At 38.5% G+C, this 24,641-nt stretch overlaps 1 protein-coding gene across 1 annotated transcript; it reads right to left on the bottom strand.

The window, feature by feature from the left end:
• Positions 1–494: 494 nt before the first annotated feature.
• LOC107556665 (netrin-3-like) lies at positions 495–23,899 on the bottom strand. The gene is made up of 7 exons (XM_016239825.1): positions 23,677–23,899; positions 20,635–21,884; positions 8,578–8,766; positions 3,447–3,596; positions 2,353–2,406; positions 1,649–1,723; positions 495–1,508 (listed from the first exon to the last, which is right to left on the bottom strand). Exons 2-7 carry the CDS (start codon positions 21,671–21,673, stop codon positions 1,174–1,176), a joined length of 1,842 nt encoding a protein of 613 aa, XP_016095311.1. The 5' UTR covers positions 21,674–21,884; positions 23,677–23,899; the 3' UTR covers positions 495–1,173.
• Positions 23,900–24,641: the final 742 nt, after the last annotated feature.

Raw genomic sequence — 24,641 nt, 5'->3', positions numbered from 1 at the left:
TTTTTTAACCTTAAACCGCATAAACACTTCATTACACCAAATAATGTTCTTTTTAGCAGCATCATATGACCCCTTTAAGAAGGATACCAAAATTGTATCAACTGTTACCAGCTTTCTCACCTCATGTCATTCAAAACTCATACACTAGTATTTTCCATGGAAAACAAAAGGAGAATATTTGAAAACTTTGGCTGTCACATACATATACACACAAAAGAAGTCCACACAACACCTATGGACTATAATACAAGTCTTCTGAAGCCATATGAAGCCTTTAAAAAAAAAGTAATTCACTAATAATCTTCTCAATTTTGCTCATATTTAATTCAGTCTCTAAACGGATTACTTTGACAGTGCTTTTTTGTCATCTTGTGGAGCTTAACAGACTGTTTTTATATGGAAAAGAGGGACATTTTTGTCTTGCTTTCCCCAGAATAGAATAACATACTATGGGTTTGGAACGACATGAGAGTGAGTAAATGACAAAATATTCATTTTGGTTGAATATCGGGTGAAATATTCCTTTAATGACAGACATTTGTTTCTGCCACAGTAACTCAAAAAAGCATGTTAAAAATGCCCAACGAAACCATGTTTGCCAAGCAAATCGTGCATTTGCATACTTGCGCCGAGTCACTTCTGTATGCTAATGGACATTCGCTCTATTCTGCACTAGATCCTTCAATATCAAATAATCCACACGTACAACACAACCCAAAGATATGAGCGTGCTTAAGGTCTTCAAAAGTGAAATGATCCAGGCTGAGGATGATGATGATGAAGATTTTGAGGTTTTCAGAACTGAAGCGAGCAGCATGTGGTGAACACCAGTGTGACCATCTGATGAAGGCCACAAAGACTAGAAGAACCGAACCAGATGCAGACACAATCGTTCCCCTGATTTGTAATTTGAGGACATATTTCATATTTGATTGATTAAATTGTGGCTTGGAGAGGAAATGGAATCAGTCCGTGTGCAGCTCAGTCAAACTGCAGCGTGTGAGATTCAGTGGTGTGTGATTAGAAACAGTCTTTTTAGCGGTCCCTTTAGAAGGCTGACCAACAGGATGACATCAAATAACGCACTGGAAACAACAATACGCAAAGTTCGCTTTCGCAGTCTCCCGCGTCCACAGGACAGTGGTCAATAATAAAGAGTTCCCTGCCATCCCATCATGCTTTGCTGCACTTGCCTTTCTTCTCTTTGCGCTGGAACTTGCGCAGTCGTCGAGTCCAAATGTCCCTCCACTGAATGACCAGGCTGTTTTTGTCGGCCAGCAGTCCCGGGCGTTCGGGGCTCGCGGCGCCCTCACTCGTGCCCAGGATGAGGAAGCGTTTGCCCATGTGTATCCGCGGACATTTGCAGGCCAGATCCTTCATATGGACCCACAGCACGTGATCGCCTCTCTTCAGCGGTTCTCCACGGCTCTTGTACACAGACACCAGGCTGATGGCAAATTTGGCCCAATCGCCGACGGTCTCCATGTCCAACACACTGACCTGGACAGCTACACACACGCACACACACACGAGAACAATACACCACATATACGCTTAACGAAAAGCTCAGTTTTAAATCATAACAAATGCTTCTTAAATAAAAAGTGACTGAAAGGAAAGAACAGAATGAATGATAAAGGAACTGTACCATATTCCTTTTTGCAGTATTTCTTCATGTTTATCTTGAGATTTCCCTTCAGTGGTTTACAGTACGAGTCACAATCTGTAAACAGTCATTTTTAAAATTTAAATTTTATTACAATTAAAATGCACTGTGAATACACTTTTAAAAACACACTAAAACGTGTCTAAATCACTAAAATAACTCAAGCATAAACTCAACATTGTATTTGAAAAATGAACTATCTATCCATCCTGGTTCAGGCTGGTTTTTGCTGGACCAGCATATCTACACTATTTAGCATATTTAGAAAATGCTGGTCAACTAGCATGCAACTAGCAACTGCTTAAGCTAGTTAAGCTAGTTGGAAGCCTTTCCTGGTGTTTTTAACGGGGTATTGTGAGTGTTTTAGAGTGTTTGCAATAGTTGGCATGACTTTAGCGTGTGTGTGTGTGTGTGTGTGTGTGTGTGTGTGTAGCGCTCATGTGGCACACTGTGTGAAGTGTTCATTGACCCAGAAGAGCTGTTGAAAACACACACAATTCCTTCACTTCTCTGCTTTCACACACACACCTCTGTTTCACTTCCACTCATGACAAGGACAGATTGCGAGTTCTCCGCCCCGTTCCACCAGTGTTACAGAGCGAAGCGCCACACAAAAGTGAGCGTTACTTCCTCTGGCTGTCTCTAAACTCTGTCCTGAATGTGTCTGTGTGTGTTTGTGCACCTACCTGCAGGCTCCTCTGTAGTGCTGATCACAGCCGTCGGCTTTATAACAGGGATTTCTGAAAGACACAGTACAGCATGACGTCAGTGTGCGTTCCTGTAGCTCAAATGGTACATTTGGCACTAAAGGTCATGGTTTGATTCTCAAGAAATGCATGAACTGACCAATGGTAGACTGTGAATACAATGTAAGACAATTGGATAAAAGCATCCACCAAATGAATGCACTTAAATCTAATTGTGCAGGTGTGGAGAAGGTGTTTGATTGACAGACTGCGATTAACACACCTGCTGCCTTACTATGTGTGGTAGCTTACCATATGTTCACTTAGCTATACTTCGAAGACAAAATTGTCCCTAAAAGTTCATCATATCTATCAAAGTGTGCCAACCAGACATAATGCAATTACTTTCCAGACAAAAAATAAAATATAAAGTTAAATTACATTAAATAAAATAAATTATAAATAGATTTAATCTCCATGAATTCACATTTGCTTCATGTCTCAATACAGTTTGCAATTTTGTCTTCCATGCATGTTGTGAATGCTCTCTCTCTCTCTCTCTCTCTCTATGTTCATTAACTAAAACTAAAACTATAAAAACTGTTTTCATCACAAATTAAACATTTCAATAAAAAAAATAATCATCAAGTTACAAACAATTCTCTTTTTAAACTAAAATAACTAAAACTGAAATAAAAATGACTAAAAACTATATATATATATATATATATATATATAGTATATACACGTGTGTGTGTGTGTGTGTGTATATATATATATATATATATATATATAAACAGAAAATATAGAAATAACAGTTAAATAAAATATATATATATACAATTCTAAATATTTATAAAAACTATAACAATCTCAATGGCAAAATATACATGCTTACTCGTACCTTGGGACTCCTGATTCATAAAAATTATAAATAAATAAAGTGAATAATGCTTTTTTTGTATTGCAAAAACTTTTCTGTCAGGGTCGGGTGTCAGTTTGGGTTAGTATTAGTCATTGTTTTTATAAAAAATATAAGTTAATAATACATCTCCATGTAGACTGATAAACAACTGTGTGTGTGTGTCACTCACTAATGCACGGGGCGACGGGCGATCGGCTCTGCTGATACCCTTTAGCACAGCGGTTGCATGTGATGCCAGTCACCCCGTCTTTACACGGGCACTGACCCGTTGTCTGGTTACACGTTTTACCTGCAGCTCCCACCGGATGGCAGTCACATGCTGGAGAGAGAGAGAGAGAGAGAGAGCGAGAGAGAGAGAGAGAGAGAGAGAGAGGATCAGCTCTGGCACAGGGGCAGAAGGGAAGTCCAAATAATGGCCTTAGTCCCCGTCTGGACCCGTAAACATTGCCATGACACTCAATCTGTTACACACACTTCCCGTAACCACGTGTACACACACACACACACACACACACACACTGCTATATCTTATTTAAAGTCAGATGGCTCAATATTATATTAAATTAGGTGCTGTATTACAGGAATTACACATAGTAACCGAAGTCTCCCACAACAACAAACAAAGATTCACAGCATGGAAAATGGTTTCATACTGCGTAACATATTTGAAAATGTTGAAATAAAATTAGGTAAATAAATAAAGATTTTTAAAAAATTATATTTGATTTTATATTATATTCGATTCACCAGTAACTCTGGATTTTGGGCAAAAAAGTGAACAGTTTTATAATTATAATGATGGTATTAGTGTTGTCCATACTAATGTTTAAGCATGCGTCTACATGTGTATGTGCACTGATGCGAAAATGTGTGTTTCCTCTCTGTGTCGAGACTCTCAACACACACACACACACACAGAAGGTTTGAACAGCTGTGGCAGCTGCAGGTGAAGCTGGACGGTCCAGAGATCGAGCTGTGACTTCATCTGTCTCTGTGTGTGTGTGTGTGTGTGTGTGTGTGTGTGTGTGTGCAGGTGGAATTTAAGGAATTCTCAGGTGCTGTATCACAGTAACGCTGATAAGAGTCTCAGCACTCAACATGGGCGTTATCAAATTAACACTGACAGCACAACAAAAGAGCACCTGATTGACGTGCATACACACATTCATTCAGTCAAGTACAAATGTCATACTGAAAAAGGTTCAGGAAACCACAAACACTCTTATGCAAGAGCAGCTCTGGTTCTCGTTACCAGCACACTCAACCAAATGCTATTGAGGTCATTTCAAACCAGCAGAGAGCAGCAGAAACAACTAGACTTTTACAATTTATGAAAGCAAACATAAGACGCTTGTGACGCTAAGGTGGTCTGCTTGCTTCCCAATTTTTCTGGATTCCGTTTGTTTTCCGTTTGAATTTTTCTGGATTCTGTTTTAATTTCAGTAATTCAATTTTAGTGTTAGAATTTAATAAAAGTTTAAATTTTTAGGGCCCTAATAAATCTGGAAAAAAAATGTTTTGTTTTATTTTTTTCTGGATTATGGTTTAATGTTAATAATTTAATTTTAGTGTTACAATTTTACAGAAATGTATTAAAAGTTTAACAAAAATTAAATTTTTAGGGCCCTAAGAAATCTATTTTTATTATTTTTCCCAAATTCCGTGTTTTCTGTAATTTTATGGATTACATTTGAATGATTTCATTCAATTTTAATAATCAAAAAGCATATCTAATCAATTTAACCCATAAGACTTTGATAATTGTATAATTTATGACAATTTTTTACAACAGCCCTGTGAAATGTTTCTTTTTTTTTTTTAGTAATAAATATTTGTTTAAATCTGAATGAATGATTTTATACTAATTTATTATCAAAAACTGTGGTAGTCAAATAAAGGCATAAAACATTAACAGTTTAATCCATCTTCTAAAATGTATATACATTTTTTTTTTGTCAAACTGGCAGGCAAGTGCTGCAAAAAAGCTGTACTGTTAAAATGCAATAATAATTTCAATATTATTATTTTATATTTCTCTCATAATTTTTTCAAGTTAAAACAAACTTATTTTGACGAGTTGTTGTGAAGAGTTTTCAGTCTGTGCGTATGTGACTCGCAGAACTACAGACTACATCTTTAAATATCAGTCTTTTGAGTTTGAGCTAATATTCACACGACACGAGTCCATATTTCCATTTAAGTTTATAGTCCTACTTTTGATATATTCATCCAGCATTTGCCAAATTCCATTACATTCCGTGTTATACTGTAAATTCAATTTTTATGACTGGATTCCGTTATTCTATCTGCGTTTTCCACATCACCGAAACCCATAGGGCTCTACGCCACTAATAACAATGATATTTCATACACACACACACACACTCACACTGTTAATTATTGCACATATAAACCATATCACTGATCCAGGTGAATAAATTTCAACTCTTGGCACAGAAATTGCAAATTTTTCCAGCAGCCTCAAAAGCAGAATTACTGATTGATAGTTTCGTAGGAAGCAGACGTTTTATGCTGCATGCAATTTAACTTACAGAAACCCCTCTACTTATGGACTGACTTTTCCTTCCAGAAATTCTCGACTTACAAGACATCTTTTATCCAAACACTTCAATTTTTCTCAAACTCCGGTGTGACGGCAGCAGATATATGAGCTTCATGTACAGGCTGCTCCCAATGCACACCGGTCCTGGTGTGGTTTTATTGACATGTATTCTATTTTTATATTTATATATATATATGCTACTGATTTTGGGTGGAAGTTTTCTAGCTGGAAAACAGCGCATAAAACATTTTACACACATAAATACATTTTTTCACCCATAAATAAACAGCATGTTTTTAAACCATAAAAATGACTGAGTCACAGTGAGAAAATAAAGACAAGTGACTCTTATGTAATGCAGTAAGCTATAAAACCATGTATAAACACATCCTGCATGTTAATATATTTACTTGAAGATGCACAAATTAATATTTCAACTAATTTAACAACACATTTGCATGTTCACGGTTAATGGTCAAATGGCTTGCAAGTGAATAAATGAAATAGCTGATTGTGTTTTATGTTAATTGTTTTTATTTTACAATTATTTATTATATCATAATTATAAGTATAATATATATTATAATTATTTTTTTTAATTGTACATTTTTATGATTTAATAATTAGCTTTTAATAAACACATGAACCCACTACATGAACAACACTATTATTGATTATATAATATTTATAAGTATAATATATATTATAATGATTTATTTAAATTGTAAATTTTTATAATTTAATGAATTATTAGCTTTTAATAAACACATGAACCCACTACATGAACAACACTGCCCAAAAATAATACATAAATGTACGAAAATCGCCATGTTATTGCTCAATACCATCATGTATAAAGGTTTGTGTAAGTACTTTTTGGAACACAACACATAACATGTCGCTATTAATTGACAGATATCCTCAGAAATCACACTTGAATTTCAAAGTTTTTCAAATTATTTGTATACTATAGCTCTTGGTTCTGTAAACAGCAAAAAATGATCTGACAGCAGCCCATTACACATTAACCAATAAGAAACATTGTCCTGTTTATTTGAGTGGTCCCAAATTGTTTGGGTTGGGACTTCCTGTTTTTATAGCGGAAGGGAAAATCTGCTTGGAAACGGTCATTCATTTTGTAATTTCGCATGTTGCCACTAGGGGCGCTGAATGACACACAGCTGCTGTAAATGAGATCGACTTCTTCATTTTTTGCATCACTTTGCAATTCAACAAACAATTTTGACTCACTGGAGTTTAGAGGTGAAGGAATAAAAACAAAAATCGCTTTTTGAAGATATAGACATGAATATTTATGGAAGCCTGTTTCCGCCACTGGATAAAAAATAAAAAAAGGTAATTGCGACTTTATGTCTAGCAATTCTGATTTGTTTTCTTACAATTGCGAGTTTGCAGCTTACAATTCTGATTTTTTTTCTCAGAATTGAGGGATATAAACTCACAATTGAGAGGAAAATAAGTCAGAATTACAGGATATAAAGTCGCAATTGCATGTTATAAAGTCAGAACTGTGAGATATAAATTCACAATAATATCTTGCAAGTCTGACTTTATTTTTCACAATGGCGACTATTTCTCAAAATTGCGACTATTTCTCCGAATTGAGTTTATATCTAGCCATTCTGACTTTTTTTTCTCCGAATTACGAGTTTAAATCTCGCAATTTGACTTTTTTCTTGCAAATGCGAGTTTAGCTGTATCTCGCAACTGCGACTTTATTTCTCACAATGGCGACTATTTCTCAAAATTGCGACTATTTCTCCGAATTGAGTTTATATCTAGCCATTCTGACTTTTCTTTCTCCGAATTACGAGTTTAAATCTCGCAATTTGACTTTTTTCTTGCAAATGCGAGTTTAGCTATATCTCGCAACTGCGACTTTATTTCTCACAATGGCGACTATTTCTCAAAATTGCGACTTTATTTCTCAGAATTGAGCTTATATCTCGCAATTCTGACTTTATTTCTCAGAATTGTGACTATTTTTTTAGAATTGTGAGTTCATGAGAAAAATGTCAGAATTGTGAGAAAAAAAGTCAGAATTGCGAGAAAAAAAGTCAGAATTGCGAGAAAAAAAGTCAGAATTACAGGATATAAAGTCGCAATAATATCTCGCAAGTCTGACTTTATTTCTCACAATGGCGACTTTATTTCTCAGAGTTGAGTTTATATCTAGCCATTCTGACTTTTTTTCTCCGAATTACGAGTTTAAATCTCGCAATTTGACTTTTTTCTTGCAAATGCGAGTTTAGCTGTATCTCGCAACTGCGACTTTATTTCTCACAATGGCGACTATTTCTCAAAATTGCGACTTTATTTCTCAGAATTGAGTTTATATCTAGCCATTCTGACTTTTTTTCTCCGAATTACGAGTTTAAATCTCGCATTTTTACTTTTTTCTTGCAAATGTGAGTTTATATCTCGCAACTGCGACTTTATTTCTCACAATGGCGACTATTTCTCAAAATTGTGACTATTTCTCAGAATTGTGACTTTATTTTTTTAGAATTGTGAGTTCATGAGAAAAATGTCAGAATTGCGAGAAAAAAAGTCAGAATTGCGAGAAAAAAAGTCAGAATTGCAAGAAAAAAGTCAGAATTGTGAGATAAAAAGTCGCAATTACCTTTTTTATTTTTTATTCAGTGGTGGAAACAGGCTTCTATAAATATCTGATGTTAACTGTAGATCTAACAGTAAAAGATAATGAGTGTCATACCTTTGCAGGCTCGGCGGTGTGTGATGGGTTTGCCCATGTCTCTGTAGAATCCCTCTTTGCAGTAATGGCAGTGGCGTCCGGCGGTATTGTGTCTGCAGTTCATACACACTCCTCCACTCTTACGGCCCGAGAGCTTATACAACTCCATGTTAAAGCGACAGCGCCGCGCGTGCAGGTTACAATTACACGCTATAAAGAAAGACAGGGTGAACATGTTATCGATTGAAGTTACATCTCACGCATATGTGCATATGATGTTTTTTCTCAAAAAGATAACGGTTTGAGACATACAATATCAGTAAAAGGATTTTACAGTCTGACACTACAGGAGAAGCTTTAGATCTTCACAAGGAATGTTTTATATATTTTAAGTAAGTCATCTGTGTTCTGGTGCTTTAAAGAATCTAGAAAGCAAAACACTGATCTGAGGAACCTGTAATGAAACAAACTTTACTAGTCTCCAAACAACCATACAGCAACTCAAGAACTCTATACAGCCACAAAAAAAAGGTTCTTTATATATACTGAACCTTTATTTTTTAAGTCAACATGAAACAAAGTTTGCAACCCATTTTACTTGTTTAATGTGATTTATTTCAAAGAGTTTTCAGAGTGTTGGACTAAATAGTTGTTTTAATATTGCTTAAAATAAACCAAAAAGGAATGTTGTTTCAAAAGCAGAGTTATTCAAGTTTGTCATTCCAAGGTTACTGCAATTTGATGAAAATTAAAAAATAAATAAATAAAAAAAAATACCATATACCACATCAATTAAACTAGGAACATGAATTTAAAAAGTATAGGGTCAATTTTGATTTCATGTTGACTTCACAGATATAGCATTCATAGATCCAGAGCAAAATGTAGTTGTGTATATTTATATATATATATGTGTGTGTGTGTGTGTGTGTGTGTGTAAACTGTATATGTACATACTGTATGTACATTTTATATACATAATATTTATAATACAATAAGATATAATAAGACAAAATTATATATTTGCATTTATGATTTATTATAGAATTAAATAAAGAAATATATCAGGTAAACTGGAACAGTTTTTGCAATAGAGAGTACAAAATTCCCAAATATCCTGAATTAACACTCTTTATCCTGAATTTTATATATATACATTATATAATATTATATTCAAATATCTGCTCTAAAAAGTAAAAGGGTTTATATTTGAAATGCCTACCTGTTTCATTTCAGTGCTTAACTTTGTCTGTGTGTGTGTGTGTGTGTGCGTGTGTGTCTGTGTGTGTTATTACAGGGCCAATTTGTATGGAATTCTGTGGTTAATGAAACTTGCTCGGGCCATTCCCTCACACACACCATCTGCTGCTCTGTTTGAGTGTGAGCGTGTGTGTGTGTGTGTGTGTGTGTGTGTGTGTGTGTGTGACGGGGCTCACGAAAAGGGGGTGTAATTTCAGGGGGTTTCAGGGCTAAAGTCAACAGGGTGAGATTACAGCAAATTCAGCTCGATAAACGTCTGCAGGCGATGTGTGTGATTGTGAGTGTTGTCAGGGTGTGTGCATTTCTCCAAATTAAATTCCAAACGTGTGACAAAAAGAGCACACATATTCACACCCAAATAAAGCACTACACAGTCACACGCACAAGACAGAGATTGAATTATTAAAGCATACAGTCTAAATGTGAACACCTTCTAGGGCGTATCCAGATGCGGTCTGATTTGAGCGGGAAGGCTTTGGAAACGAGCACAGGTTTGCTGTTATCTCTCAGCGCTGCATTTGTGCCTTGAGCGTGGTACTTAATCTAAAGTTGTTCCAAGGGTCTTTCTCAATGGCACCCTTCCTCTATTACAAGAGCTTTCCAAACACAGCTGAAAGCACTCAAACCTATTAACCTGAGGTTAGAGCAAACCCAGAACTCCAAATTAATTTATGTAGAGCAGAAACGTTAGTCTGATGGAGCGTGCGCTACAGGTATGCACAGAACTACACCCAGAAACATATTTCTGTAAACGCCATACATCTTACAGTTAATGTTGTGAAAATTAGAACACAGACACGTATAACTCTACATATGTTTTGGATTATGATGTCTAAATTAATATGATTAATTAACTGTACAAACTAATTGTAATTATACTAATATTGCTGTACAGTCAAACAATATACATATACTAACTGCTGTTACCATTTGCTGGTCCCCATTGACTTCCATAGTATGGGAAAAAAATACTATTGAAGTCAATGGGGACCATCAACTGTTTGGTTACCCACATTCTTCAAAGCATCTTCTTTTGTGTTTTAGCACATGAAATAAATTCAGACAGATTTGGAACAACTTGAGGGTGAGTAAATTATGACAGAATTTCATTTTTGGTTAAAATTGAAATTCAAATCTCTAACCTAAAGTATACGCAAGAGTGATAGTGATGCTTGTCTCAGTGAATGCCGCTAATAAAAAGCACCAAAACCGCAGAATAACACCTTCCACAGAACATCACCTGTACGTTTTAACACGCATATGTTTTATCAACTAGGAATAACAGCTCATTTAAAATTCCATCCGTGGTTTTATGTGAGCATAAATATCAGAACATTTGGCTCACAGGTGTTTCTAATTGATTAGGCGTTTCCTGTTGCGTAGATTGTTCGCACATGAAAGAGCCGTGAGGTCTCACGTCTCCGTTCAGATCTTTTGTTTTCTGCCTGTGAGAGAAAAGTGAGTGATTTTGGATTCCAAAAGAGTTAGGAAAATTGGGAAAAGTCATAACACAAGTTGGGTGTAGTCAAAACAGCAATTTGGCAGGGAAGCTGCTTTGAAACTGTAGCTGGTCGAGCTACAAGCTACTCATAATTTAAATTACAAACAAGCTACTTGAAAAGAAACGGCTAATTTCTCTGAATGGCCAATAACTTTATTTTTTGCACACACAACAGTATTTATTTGGCACAAAAACAATGAGAATCTCTATTAGGGTGAGAGCATTAAACAAATCAATTTACATTTAATACAACTAATTTGGTATGCTTTGTGGTGTGTCATCTTTTAGTGGTTGTACTTAATGTAAACTGATTTGTTTAATGCTCAGTTGAGATCCTCATATATATACTGTATATATATATAATATTTAGCTACAAAAAAAACACATAAAAAGTCATGTGTAAAATGTCTTCGACGCAGGACCTCAAATGAATCAGTTAATCTGATTCATTTTAGTGAATCAGTTCATTCGGATGATCATCTGAACAAAAATGTTCATGTTTTTCAAGTGGTTTGCAAAAAGTGATTTACATAAAATGTCTGAAGGAACCAATTCACTACAATCTCCCTGTCGCTATAGGAGGGGGAAAAGGACAGATAATAATAAATAAATAAAACAACTGTCAGTGAAACGAGTAACAATCTCCAGAACACGGTACGAATCCTGCCAGGTTCGTTGGCAAGCGCTTCAAAAACACAACAGGATGGTGCTTCAAAACATCCAAAAAAACAGGAAAATGTTCGATTAGTCAAGTCAATCTTGGCCCTTGGCGGACATGTTTTTAATCTTTTACATTTCTATTCAACTGAACAGGCATTTCACTTGCTGAAGAGTGACTCACTTCCAAACTCCCAGAAACAGGCAACAGCTGGAAGTTTCTTCTCTGAAGGTTTGGCACAGGACGATAGCGCAAGACTTACGACGTTGATGAGTTACAGACACGCCGCCGCTATTTCATGCTGGAGATCTCGGACTAAACGCTACATTTTATATGCTTTATATTTGTTTTGAAATGTCATGATACTTACGCTCACATAAAATGGAGTAATAGGGCGCTGAGAGTGCTTTTATTTATTAATTTACTTAATTGGTTACATGTGTTTTGACGAGCCAAACATAAAAGGTGGCATTTAGTATTTTTGGTTTACAGGCATCTTTCAGAATGTTTAGATACTGCTGGAGTGAACAGGAAATAATAGAAATCCAGTCCAAATTTCTAGATGGCTTTGGTTTTAGTAGAGCACAAACAATTTTTTTAACAAGTTCTTCGACAAATGTGTCCTTTGAATCGTAGCACGCAAAGAAACAAAACGACAAGCTAGTTCCAAGACACATAATCGTTGGCAGACTAACAAATAAACAGGAAGATAAACATATCTCTACAGGGTTTCTCTACAGCGTCACAGCTTTATATCATTAACGCTCTGTGTGGCGTTTTTTTAATCCTCGGAAGCAGCATGTTTTGGTTTGTGACGTATAGGAAATCTAAGGCAGTAAAAGTGGGCTTGTGTGTATGTTTAATGAGGATATGGTTAGTACTCATTTTATCAGTGTCCTGTGCAGGTGGCCGTGACTGGCATACATATACACACATACACACACACTTTATTATATTACCCTAGCAACCGCATAGCAACTCACTAACAACCACTTAGAACTCCTTAGTAACTGCATATCAACACACAATCAAGCACTTAGAACACACCAGCACCCGCATAGCAACTCATTACTAGCAACTCATAACACCCTGGCAACTGCACTAACTACCACTTAGAATTAGGGATGTGCGGGTCTAGTCGACTAGTCGACTAAACGGTAACAGCTCCTACTAGTCGACACTGAAAACAATAGTCGATTACACGAAAGAAAAAAAAAACATAATTTTATCATTAAAATTACCGTCATTTTAACATTGCATAAAACATTTAAATAACAAGTTAATAGCAAGTTAGCATAGCAATGCACTAACAACAAAGATCAGTCCAGCAACCACATAGCAACACACTAACAGCTGCTCAGAAAATAAACCACAACTGTATATCAATGCACTAACTACCACTTTGAACATCATAGAAACTGCATAGCTAACACTAACATAGAACACCCCAGCAGCCACATAGCAATGCACTGATGCTCAGATGTTCAAAACCATCCAGCAAGTATAGCATCACATTAACACTGACCTAAACTAGCATAGAACACCCCAGCAACTGCAGATCAACAAATTAACACTGACCTAAAACATCCCAGCAACTGCATAGCAACACACTAACACTCACTTAGAACACCTCAGCAACTGCGACAACCACTTAGGACACCTTAGAAACTGCATACCAACACACTAATGACACAGATCAGCCCAGCAACCACATAGTCACAACAGCCACCCAGAACACCCAGGCAACTCTCACCAAGAACACCCCAGCAACTGCATAGCAACACATTAACACTCACCAAGAACACTCCGGCAACTGTATAGCAACGCATTAACACTGACCTAAAACACCCCAGAAACTGCATAGCAACACACTAACACTCACTTAGAACACCCCAGTAACTGCAACGACCATTTAGGACACCTTAGAAACTGCATACCAACACACTAATGACACAGATCAGCCCAGCAACCACATAGTCACAACAGCCACCCAGAACACCCAGGCAACTCTCACCAAGAACACCCCAGCAACTGCATAGCAACACATTAACACTGACCTAAAACACCCCAGAAACTGCATAGCAACACACTAACACTCACTTAGAACACCCCAGTAACTGCAACGACCATTTAGGACACCTTAGAAACTGCATACCAACACACTAATGACACAGATCAGCCCAGCAACCACATAGTCACAACAGCCACCCAGAACACCCAGGCAACTCTCACCAAGAACACCCCAGCAACTGCATAGCAACACATTAACACTGACCTAAAACACCCCAGAAACTGCATAGCAACACACTAACACTCACTTAGAACACCCCAGTAACTGCAACGACCATTTAGGACACCTTAGAAACTGCATACCAACACACTAATGACACAGATCAGCCCAGCAACCACATAGTCACAACAGCCACCCAGAACACCCAGGCAACTCTCACCAAGAACACCCCAGCAACTGCATAGCAACACATTAACACTGACCTAAAACACCCCAGAAACTGCATAGCAACACACTAACACTCACTTAGAACACCCCAGTAACTGCAACGACCATTTAGGACACCTTAGAAACTGCATACCAACACACTAATGACACAGATCAGCCCAGCAACCACATAGTCACAACAGCCACCCAGAACACCCAGGCAACTCTCACCAAGAACACCCCAGCAACTGCATAGCAACACATTAACACTGACCTAAAACACCCCAGAAACTGCATAGCAACACACTAACACTCACTTAGAACACCCCAGTAACTGCAACGACCATTTAGGACACCTTAGAAACTGCATACCAACACACTAATGACACAGATCAGCCCAGCAACCACATAGTCACAACAGCCACCCAGAACACCCAGGCAACTCTCACCAAGAACACCCCAGCAACTGCATAGCAACACATTAACACTGACCTAAAACACCCCAGAAACTGCATAGCAACACACTAACACTCACTTAGAACACCCCAGTAACTGCAACGACCATTTAGGACACCTTAGAAACTGCATACCAACACACTAATGACACAGATCAGCCCAGCAACCACATAGTCACAACAGCCACCCAGAACACCCAGGCAACTCTCACCAAGAACACCCCAGCAACTGCATAGCAACACATTAACACTGACCTAAAACACCCCAGAAACTGCATAGCAACACACTAACACTCACTTAGAACACCCCAGTAACTGCAACGACCATTTAGGACACCTTAGAAACTGCATACCAACACACTAATGACACAGATCAGCCCAGCAACCACATAGTCACAACAGCCACCCAGAACACCCAGGCAACTCTCACCAAGAACACCCCAGCAACTGCATAGCAACACATTAACACTGACCTAAAACACCCCAGAAACTGCATAGCAACACACTAACACTCACTTAGAACACCCCAGTAACTGCAACGACCATTTAGGACACCTTAGAAACTGCATACCAACACACTAATGACACAGATCAGCCCAGCAACCACATAGTCACAACAGCCACCCAGAACACCCAGGCAACTCTCACCAAGAACACCCCAGCAACTGCATAGCAACACATTAACACTGACCTAAAACACCCCAGAAACTGCATAGCAACACACTAACACTCACTTAGAACACCCCAGTAACTGCAACGACCATTTAGGACACCTTAGAAACTGCATACCAACACACTAATGACACAGATCAGCCCAGCAACCACATAGTCACAACAGCCACCCAGAACACCCAGGCAACTCTCACCAAGAACACCCCAGCAACTGCATAGCAACACATTAACACTGACCTAAAACACCCCAGAAACTGCATAGCAACACACTAACACTCACTTAGAACACCCCAGTAACTGCAACGACCATTTAGGACACCTTAGAAACTGCATACCAACACACTAATGACACAGATCAGCCCAGCAACCACATAGTCACAACAGCCACCCAGAACACCCAGGCAACTCTCACCAAGAACACCCCAGCAACTGCATAGCAACACATTAACACTGACCTAAAACACCCCAGAAACTGCATAGCAACACACTAACACTCACTTAGAACACCCCAGTAACTGCAACGACCATTTAGGACACCTTAGAAACTGCATACCAACACACTAATGACACAGATCAGCCCAGCAACCACATAGTCACAACAGCCACCCAGAACACCCAGGCAACTCTCACCAAGAACACCCCAGCAACTGCATAGCAACACATTAACACTGACCTAAAACACCCCAGAAACTGCATAGCAACACACTAACACTCACTTAGAACACCCCAGTAACTGCAACGACCATTTAGGACACCTTAGAAACTGCATACCAACACACTAATGACACAGATCAGCCCAGCAACCACATAGTCACAACAGCCACCCAGAACACCCAGGCAACTCTCACCAAGAACACCCCAGCAACTGCATAGCAACACATTAACACTGACCTAAAACACCCCAGAAACTGCATAGCAACACATTAACACTGACCTAAAACACCCCAGAAACTGCATAGCAACACATTAACACTGACCTAAAACACCCCAGAAACTGCATAGCAACACACTAACACTCACTTAGAACACCCCAGTAACTGCAACGACCATTTAGGACACCTTAGAAACTGCATAGCAACGCAATAATGACATAGATCAGCCCAGCAACCACATACCAACACCCTTTCAACTAAAACATCTTAGAAACTGCACAGCTAACACTAACATAGAACACCCCAGCAACTGCATAGCAACACATTAACACTCACCAAGAACACCCCAGCAACTGTATAGCAACGCATTAACACTGACCTAAAACACCCCAGAAACTGCAAAGCAACGCATTAACACGGACCTAAAACACCCCAGCAACTGCATAGCAACACATTAACACTGACCTAAAACACCCCAGAAACTGCATAGCAACACACTAATACACTCTTAGAGAACCCCAGTAACTGCAACGACCATTTAGGACACCTTAGAAACTGCATAGCAACGCAATAATGGCATAGATCAGCCCAGCAACCACATGCCAACACCCTTTCAACTAAAACATCTTAGAAACTGCACAGCTAACACTAACATAGAACACCCCAGCAACCGCTTAGCAGCACACGGACAAGCACTTAGAAACTGCATAGCAATGAGCTAATGACACAGAACACCCCATCAACTGCATAGCAACACATTAACAGTCAGCTAGAACACAACTGCATAGAAATGTAGTAACAACTACTTGGAAAGCCTTAGCAACCACATAGCAATGCACTAACAGACATTTAGAAAACCCTAGCAACCACATAGCAACACACTAACAACCACTCAGAAGAGCAAGGCAACTGCATAGCAACACATAAACTCACAGGCAGAACACCTTAGCAACCACAAAGAAACACTCAAACGCAAGAAACTGCATAGCAAAGCACTACTGACACAGATCAGCCCAGCAACCACACTAACAGCCACCCAGAACACCCCAGCAACTGCATAGCAACAGTATTTGTTCATAGAGGCAATCGTTAAACACATTTTCTACAGTCAAACTGTTTGATTTAAGTGTCAGAGCCTCTGTTTGCGGTCGGCCGCTCATTAGTCTGCTATAACTCTGCTAATCTCTCCGTCCTTGTTCTCTCAGCTGAATGGGGGGATGATTTTAACGAGATCACACTCAAACACTGCCAGGTCGGGCACAAAATCGGCGGGAGTCCTTGGCGTGTGTCGAGGCGAGAAAACGAGGGAGTGGAGCGTGTAGTGGGGGTCAGTCAGAGACGGGGCCACCAAACCACAGCAGATGGCACGAGGAGAGACAGAGCCAGAGGTGAGAGGAGACAAACAAATTCTGCATTTCATTAAGAGAAAGAAAAATAAACTATCTGCAAACTCTCAGAGACGTGTACAGAGAAGCACACGGGGAAAAAAGACCAAGTGGACAGGAAGAATTAGACGGGGCAGAGAGATTTATGAGAGACATTAGTGATACTAATGACGTGTCAGGACTGCCCAACTTGAGCATTTGGACACAATATATCTCTCCTGACACAAAGATGAATACATTTACACCATTCGGCTAATTTTTCGTTGAGCAATTATACTGCTGTCTGATAAGATAAGATAAGATACATTTCTGCAGCTGCTACTGATCTTTAACATATGGGTCGATGTACATCTGCAGATAGTTGCTAGAATCCTTATATAAACTACTGTTATGTTTTGGTACATTGATGGTATCAGATAACCATGGCACTTTACATTTTTCTTTGAAAAGTACTTCAAAGAGACTGTGTGCAAAAAGCAACAACAATCATATATGGTATTAAATAATGATACCATAGGTAGCAAGTATATGCATCTTAAAAAAGAGAGAGAAAAAAGAACGTACAGTACAAAACACAGCCAAAAATTATATATACTGTATATTTATTTAGTTATATACTTTATTTTTTTACAGGTCAGTAAAAGTAACTTTCAGGAAATAAAAAAGTTAAATAAGCTTTTAAAAAAAAAAATTCATTTCATAAAATAAAATAAAATAGTACATTTAAAAACAAAACTATCCCAGAATGGGTAATTTCATATTTAGATTAAATAAATTGAGCTTAATTTAGCTTAGGCTGTCACTCTATAGGGGTTATATAGTTTTTGACCAAATGTTGGTTTGTAGTTAGTGATAAACTTTTTACACTAAACTAAATTATATTTAACATAAATGAACTGATTTTTTTTTTTACACATAAACTGTAGCTACAAAGTCAGATTCACTGAGCAGAAAGTGTTTGTGTTGCTTTACAAAAAACCCTATATTGCAAAAAGTCTGTGTTGATAAATATGTGAATTATATATATTTTTTGAATAATTTATAGGTGCATTTTAAACCTTTTCTGCACAGTTTAGTGCACTATGGCCATCAAAAATACGCTCACACTTCTGTTTCTGCTACACGGCACTGCTCTGCTTCAGCAGCCAATGTGAATTCAGTGTTAATATGGCCGCCAAAATAAATAAACGCTGCTTTCGCACGCGTGTGAAATAGGCCTAGTACTCTCATGCTGCTGTCAGTAGAGTTCGGCTCTGAGCGGGCTTTTCAGACATGGTCTAAGAGAAGAAGCTTATGTAAAGATTAACATACTGCAAGACATACACAAACACACATCTCTGTCCTGCACTCGTGTGTCAGTCTGTATATATTCAATGGAATGCATCCAGCATTAATACTAATACACCCGAATTCAAGCTTATAAATCAAGTTCAGATGTGAGATGCGATGAGAATTAGCCTTCACGTTTTTGCCAAGCGATCATTTCATAACACCACACTGTACTGTAGCTCTGTTCTGAAATGTAGTGAGCTGCCTACCTAGACAGCAACTCTATGCTGCATAAATATGCTGCTTTCGACGCTTTATTTTGATTTATCTTTCTCAGAAAATTCCAGAATATACTGCAACAAGCTCCAGTGAAAAGTCAGTTCAATATGGCGGACAGTTCGAGAGAAATGCAAAATATAAACATACAGCAGTTTTTTTGTGTTTTTTGGTTGGTAATTTGGTTGGCCCAGTGACAATTGCTGATATTTAGCATAACATTTCATTCAATACTGAATTGTAGAAAAAAATATATAATTCAATATAATACACAATTTAGCGTATTTTACACAAGACTTGTATGTGTTGTGAATTTTCATCAATAGTTTAGTAAAATGCTACCATTGATTTCAATTGAGTTTGATGGTAGATTTTTGCTAAGCTGCATATGAAGAATAGTCCAAATCATTGGCAATTAAGGCCCTTCAAACTAAGAATGATAACTATAAAGATATGATGACAACATTAGCGTCCACACCATTGCATGATAATATTCTGTTCATTATAAGCATGCACTGCTGTTTTATCGTCTGCCACTTTAACTGTCAGTGTTTTTATCAACTTGAAAAATCGTTCTGAATCGTTCCTCTGTGTCATTATCGTTATAGCTGTGGTGTGGACTTCGTTATTCTCATAGAATAGGAATGATTATTAAACTTTATAAGTGTAGTTATCCTTGTTGTGAACGAGCCTTTAGGATACATATGTAGGCAGTAATCATCAAGGCAGCTTACTAGGGGCCAGATTTACTAAACAGGACACATAAGCGTGATACCACAATCTCATAAAAGTGCTGATGCGATTGGAAAGTTCTACAGGTGATCTACTGACAATGTGCAAATTCAAGAACAGCCAGCAAATTTCCATAACGATCAACGCAATTTACCACGAGCAGTGCAAATGAGCAACAGCCGCAGCCGTGTCAAGTGCAAATGGGTTAAGACATGCTTTTTTGGGAGTTAAATAATAGCACAAATACTAGTAAATTGACTACCGCAAACCTTAGTAAATCATGTTGTGTGATTTATTTAAATACTCTCCTCCCATAAATTTAGCATCTGACAGGGAAACTCTATAAATGCATATGCAATAAGATCAGTTGCAAAAGTAAATGTATCCACGCCTTTTCATCGCAAATTTTTCACTGTGTGACTTACAGTCACAGAAGTGTTTTAAGGTTTTTGCGCTGGTACAAGCTGCAAGTAAAGCTGGCTCTAGGTTTTGGAACAGCTAACGAAGATTGAACAACTACCACATTTTTTAAAAAAACACACCAGTCTGTGTGCAACTTACGTAAGCACTCGTTGGCTTCTTTCGCTGTCGCGCGTTGCCAGGGCCGGTCGTAGTGAAACGGTTTGCAGCGGTCACACTCCGGACCCTCTGTGTTGTGTTTGCATTCACACACCAGTTTCCCATCCTTCTCTCGCACACACCTGGAGGCGTGGCTGTTACATTTACACCTCCCACCCACTTGGAAGTCACCAACCGCGTAGTAATAAGTAGGCAGGGTTCCGAGCGGCCCGAGAGGGTCTTCGCTTTCGCGTCCCGATATGGGCAGTGCTCTAGGGTGTTGCGGGCGACTGAAGACCACTCGAATGTCAGTGACCGTCACCCAGTCCTGCAGAACAGGGCTTGAGTCGAAGTCCTTTCCTGAAGGGCGACCGTCCAGCGTACTAAAAGCGATAAGGCCGCCGGAAAGCGGGTAGAGATCGGTGTGTCCATCTGTACATAAAGCTTCCTGCTCGTTCTGCTTGGTGATCGTTGCTTTGTTGGGCCGGTTGTACATGCGACGGCAATGCGACGAGTAAAACTGGTAGGGTGTCCAAGTGCGGCCGTAGTCCATGCTCTTATAGATGGCCAGGGACTCGGGCCGCGGGGAACAGAACTGCAGGCTGACATATGTGATCTCGAACTTCTTCCCGAGCGACAGCGTGAGCGTCACATTGAGCGGAGAGCCCTGCAGGTTCTCCGACTGCCAACAGGTGAGGTTGTGGGCAGAGTTTAGGTCGGTGAGGTAGGAGGCAGGGTGGGCGTGGCGAGGGTCCGATGCATCGCAAACCTGACACGTGCGCACAGCGGGACGGTCGTCGCGTTCCACTATACTGCAGGAGCGAGATGGCGGCCGGCCGCATGCGCTCGACACGATGACCTCTTGGCCGAATGCTGCATTGATGAACTCTGGGATACATCGGCGGGCGACGCCCGTCTCGTCATAGCAAGGGTCTGTCGGTGTCACTTGAGGCCCGGTGAATGGGTTCAGACTGTGACTGGAGGCCCAGTGAAGTTTATGAAACAGAGTAATCAGAGAAAGCAAGTTCCAAAAACTCTTCATGATGTCACGGGAGAGAATGATGAATGTGGGATGGGGAAGGGAAGGAACGTATCCAGATGGATGGGTAGAGAGAGGGGGAAGTCAAATAAACAAATATGGCTGTAGCGTCTCTTCAGACTGGCGTATGTGTGATATCTTGGTAAGACGACCTGGCCAGAAAATGTCCAGTGGATAGACGACTTTCCCAGGACCAATTCTCGGCAGTGCGTGTCTGGAAATGGAAAGGCGCAAAATGTCAACTATATTTATACACCATAAGATTTATATTAGTACTTCAAAGGACCATGTTCAAAAAATTATGTTACTGCAATGATGCCATAATACAAATGAAGTGCACTGAATACAATAAGGTAAAAAAACAAGGCCTAAAAAAAACTTTTTTCAACAAATAGTTAATGAAAAGTGGTGCTTAACTTTAAAAAAATTTAAAAATACTACATTTAAAAATAAATACATAAAAATGTGAAAATAAAAATAAATAAAATTGATTATACATTTAAAAATAAATAAATACATTTCAAAAATTAAAATAAAATAAATAAATGTGTAATAAATAAAATAAACTTAAAAATGAATAAAATACATTTAAATACAAACAAACAGAGAGTTATGTACAGTATTCAGTCTAAATTCAACTGTCACTCAATAGGGGCTAGATAGTTTTGGACCAAATGTTGGTCTGTAGTTATTGATAAACTCAAAGCACTAAATCAAATACTACACTAAAAAGGGACATCAGTGACCTGTTAAAGGGGTCATATGATGCGATTTCAATTTTTCCTTTCTCTTTGGAGTGTTACAAGCTCTTGGTGCATAAAGAAGATCTGTAAATTTGCAAAGACTAAAGTCTCAAATCCAAAGAGATATTCTTTATAAAAGTTAAGAGTCAGCCACGCCTACCTAAAACGGCTCGTTCTAACACGACTACAATGCCGGCTGTTCTGACTCACAGATTGTAATTACGTTTTTTATATTAAAGGATTTGCCACTGATGATTAAAATGTGAGTTTTGAGCAGTGTAGAGTAGCGCTTGTTGTTTGTCATTTCTCCGATCACACATGCAGACATGGTTTTATGTTTAGGCGGTGCGAAGCAACGCGTAAAAAGACAGTATAAGTCATTATAATCCGTAATTACAGAGGAGAAACAATAATACAATATGTGGAAAATAATGTGTTTTTTGAACCTTAAACCGCATAAACACATTTTATTACACCAAATACACAAAATAATGTTCTTTTTAGCAACATCATATGACCCCTTTAAATAATGTTAAATATATGTAGCTACTTTATATAAGTTGTTTGGTAGTTTTAAATACTTTGCAGCTGAAACGTTTTGCAATCATTTGTAAAATTCACTGTCATGATGCTACTCTGATGTGTGTGAAGTCCATGACATCGCTATGCAGTTGCAAAGGTGTTCTAATTAGATTTTAGTGTGTCGCTATGCAGTCGCTAGGGTTGCTAGTGATTGCTCACAGACCCGAATCAAAAGTGTTCACCCTCAAGTCTCTAGATCTGGCTTCAATGTGCATCTGTCGGTCTTTTCACCCATTTTATGGTCCTTCAGGTGATTACCAGTAAAGTAACAACACATCTTTCCTCAATTACACCCAAGATTTGAGGAATTATTTGGTTCTAGAGCACAAACGCTGCAGGACGATGCAAACATTTAAGGGAATGAGCAACAATAATATTGACGATTGTGCAAGTGTGTTTAGAAATGCTCATTTATAGACGTTTCAGCCATTTTAGGAAAGCCGTGCATGCAGAAATACACTGCAGCTGTTATTTGATGGGTTAATTTTGTCTTGGTAAACACATGCTGAGATTCCTCATGTTTTCTTTGGGAGTTTGGGCCATTGGAGGCCGGGGGATTTGAATGAGAACATTTAATATAATGTTGCTGTGCACAGATGCTTTTCTAGATTCATAAAGCAGTAAAACATTTCTTCGAAACTGTGATATTTATCTTGTTTTAAAACAAAGAAAGCGCACTACCTCTACTGCTGGAGGAATCAGAGGTCACAGTCCGTTCCGCATCCTATGTGCCATGTTCCAGACAGACACAGAAAGTATAAAACTCGATACTCTCAAACTCTCCTGATGCTTGGATCCGCAGGTCGACACACATATGATCAGCCGGGAGGGAATCTGATGAGATCCGCACGCTGTTTAGAGTTAATGAGAAACATTTTGACATTAGCGTGTATCTGAGCCGAATCACACTTCTACAGCATTACAAAGAGCAATGAACCATGAAACCAGAGTAAAACTCCTCTCTTAGGACCTGTCACTGTGTGTGTGTGATGTGAATATCAATGCGGCTCTTTCTGCTCGGGCCCCTTTGCAATGGTACAGATGGACCCTCAAATAACAAGCATGCTATACGCAACTTATAAATTTGATAAAAACAGTGCAAGCCAGATAAATTAAGCATCATTATTGTGATGAAAAATAGATTAGGAATTGGCTCAGATGCATACAGGCTTCACGTCACATCTGTTACTATATCATGCTCTTCCCATGCAATTACAATGAAGCTGTCAAGCATCAAAAAGGACACAAAAGCAACCAAAACACTCATGAGAGTAGTCCTTGCGACGTGTGTGCTAGTTTTCTGAAATCATACGATGTGTGAGAAACAAACAGAAATGTGATGCCTTTACTGAAAATCAAAGAATCAGAGATGTCAGATTCATGAACGAATCATTCGTTTGAGTCAAATCTTTCCAATGATTCAGTTGATTCAGTTCACAAATCCATTCATTTAACTGAATCAATAATACAACTCTATGATTCTATTACATTTTATGGTGCTTTTGTGTCCTTTTTTCCAGCATTAGTATTATGAAGCTACAAAACCTGTGTTTTCAAAGAAAATTGTACAGCATATGTTTTATATGAAGACAAAATTAGGTCCTTTTTTTTTCATCGGTTTCTGTCACATTCTACCAAACTGTCTC

This window comes from Sinocyclocheilus grahami, unplaced genomic scaffold, assembly GCF_001515645.1.
Source record: "Sinocyclocheilus grahami isolate Dianchi unplaced genomic scaffold, SAMN03320097.WGS_v1.1 scaffold575.1, whole genome shotgun sequence".
NCBI classification, from domain to species: domain Eukaryota; kingdom Metazoa; phylum Chordata; class Actinopteri; order Cypriniformes; family Cyprinidae; genus Sinocyclocheilus; species Sinocyclocheilus grahami.
The sequence above is the reverse complement of the archived record's forward strand: the minus strand, read 5'-3'. Positions and strand labels throughout refer to the sequence as shown.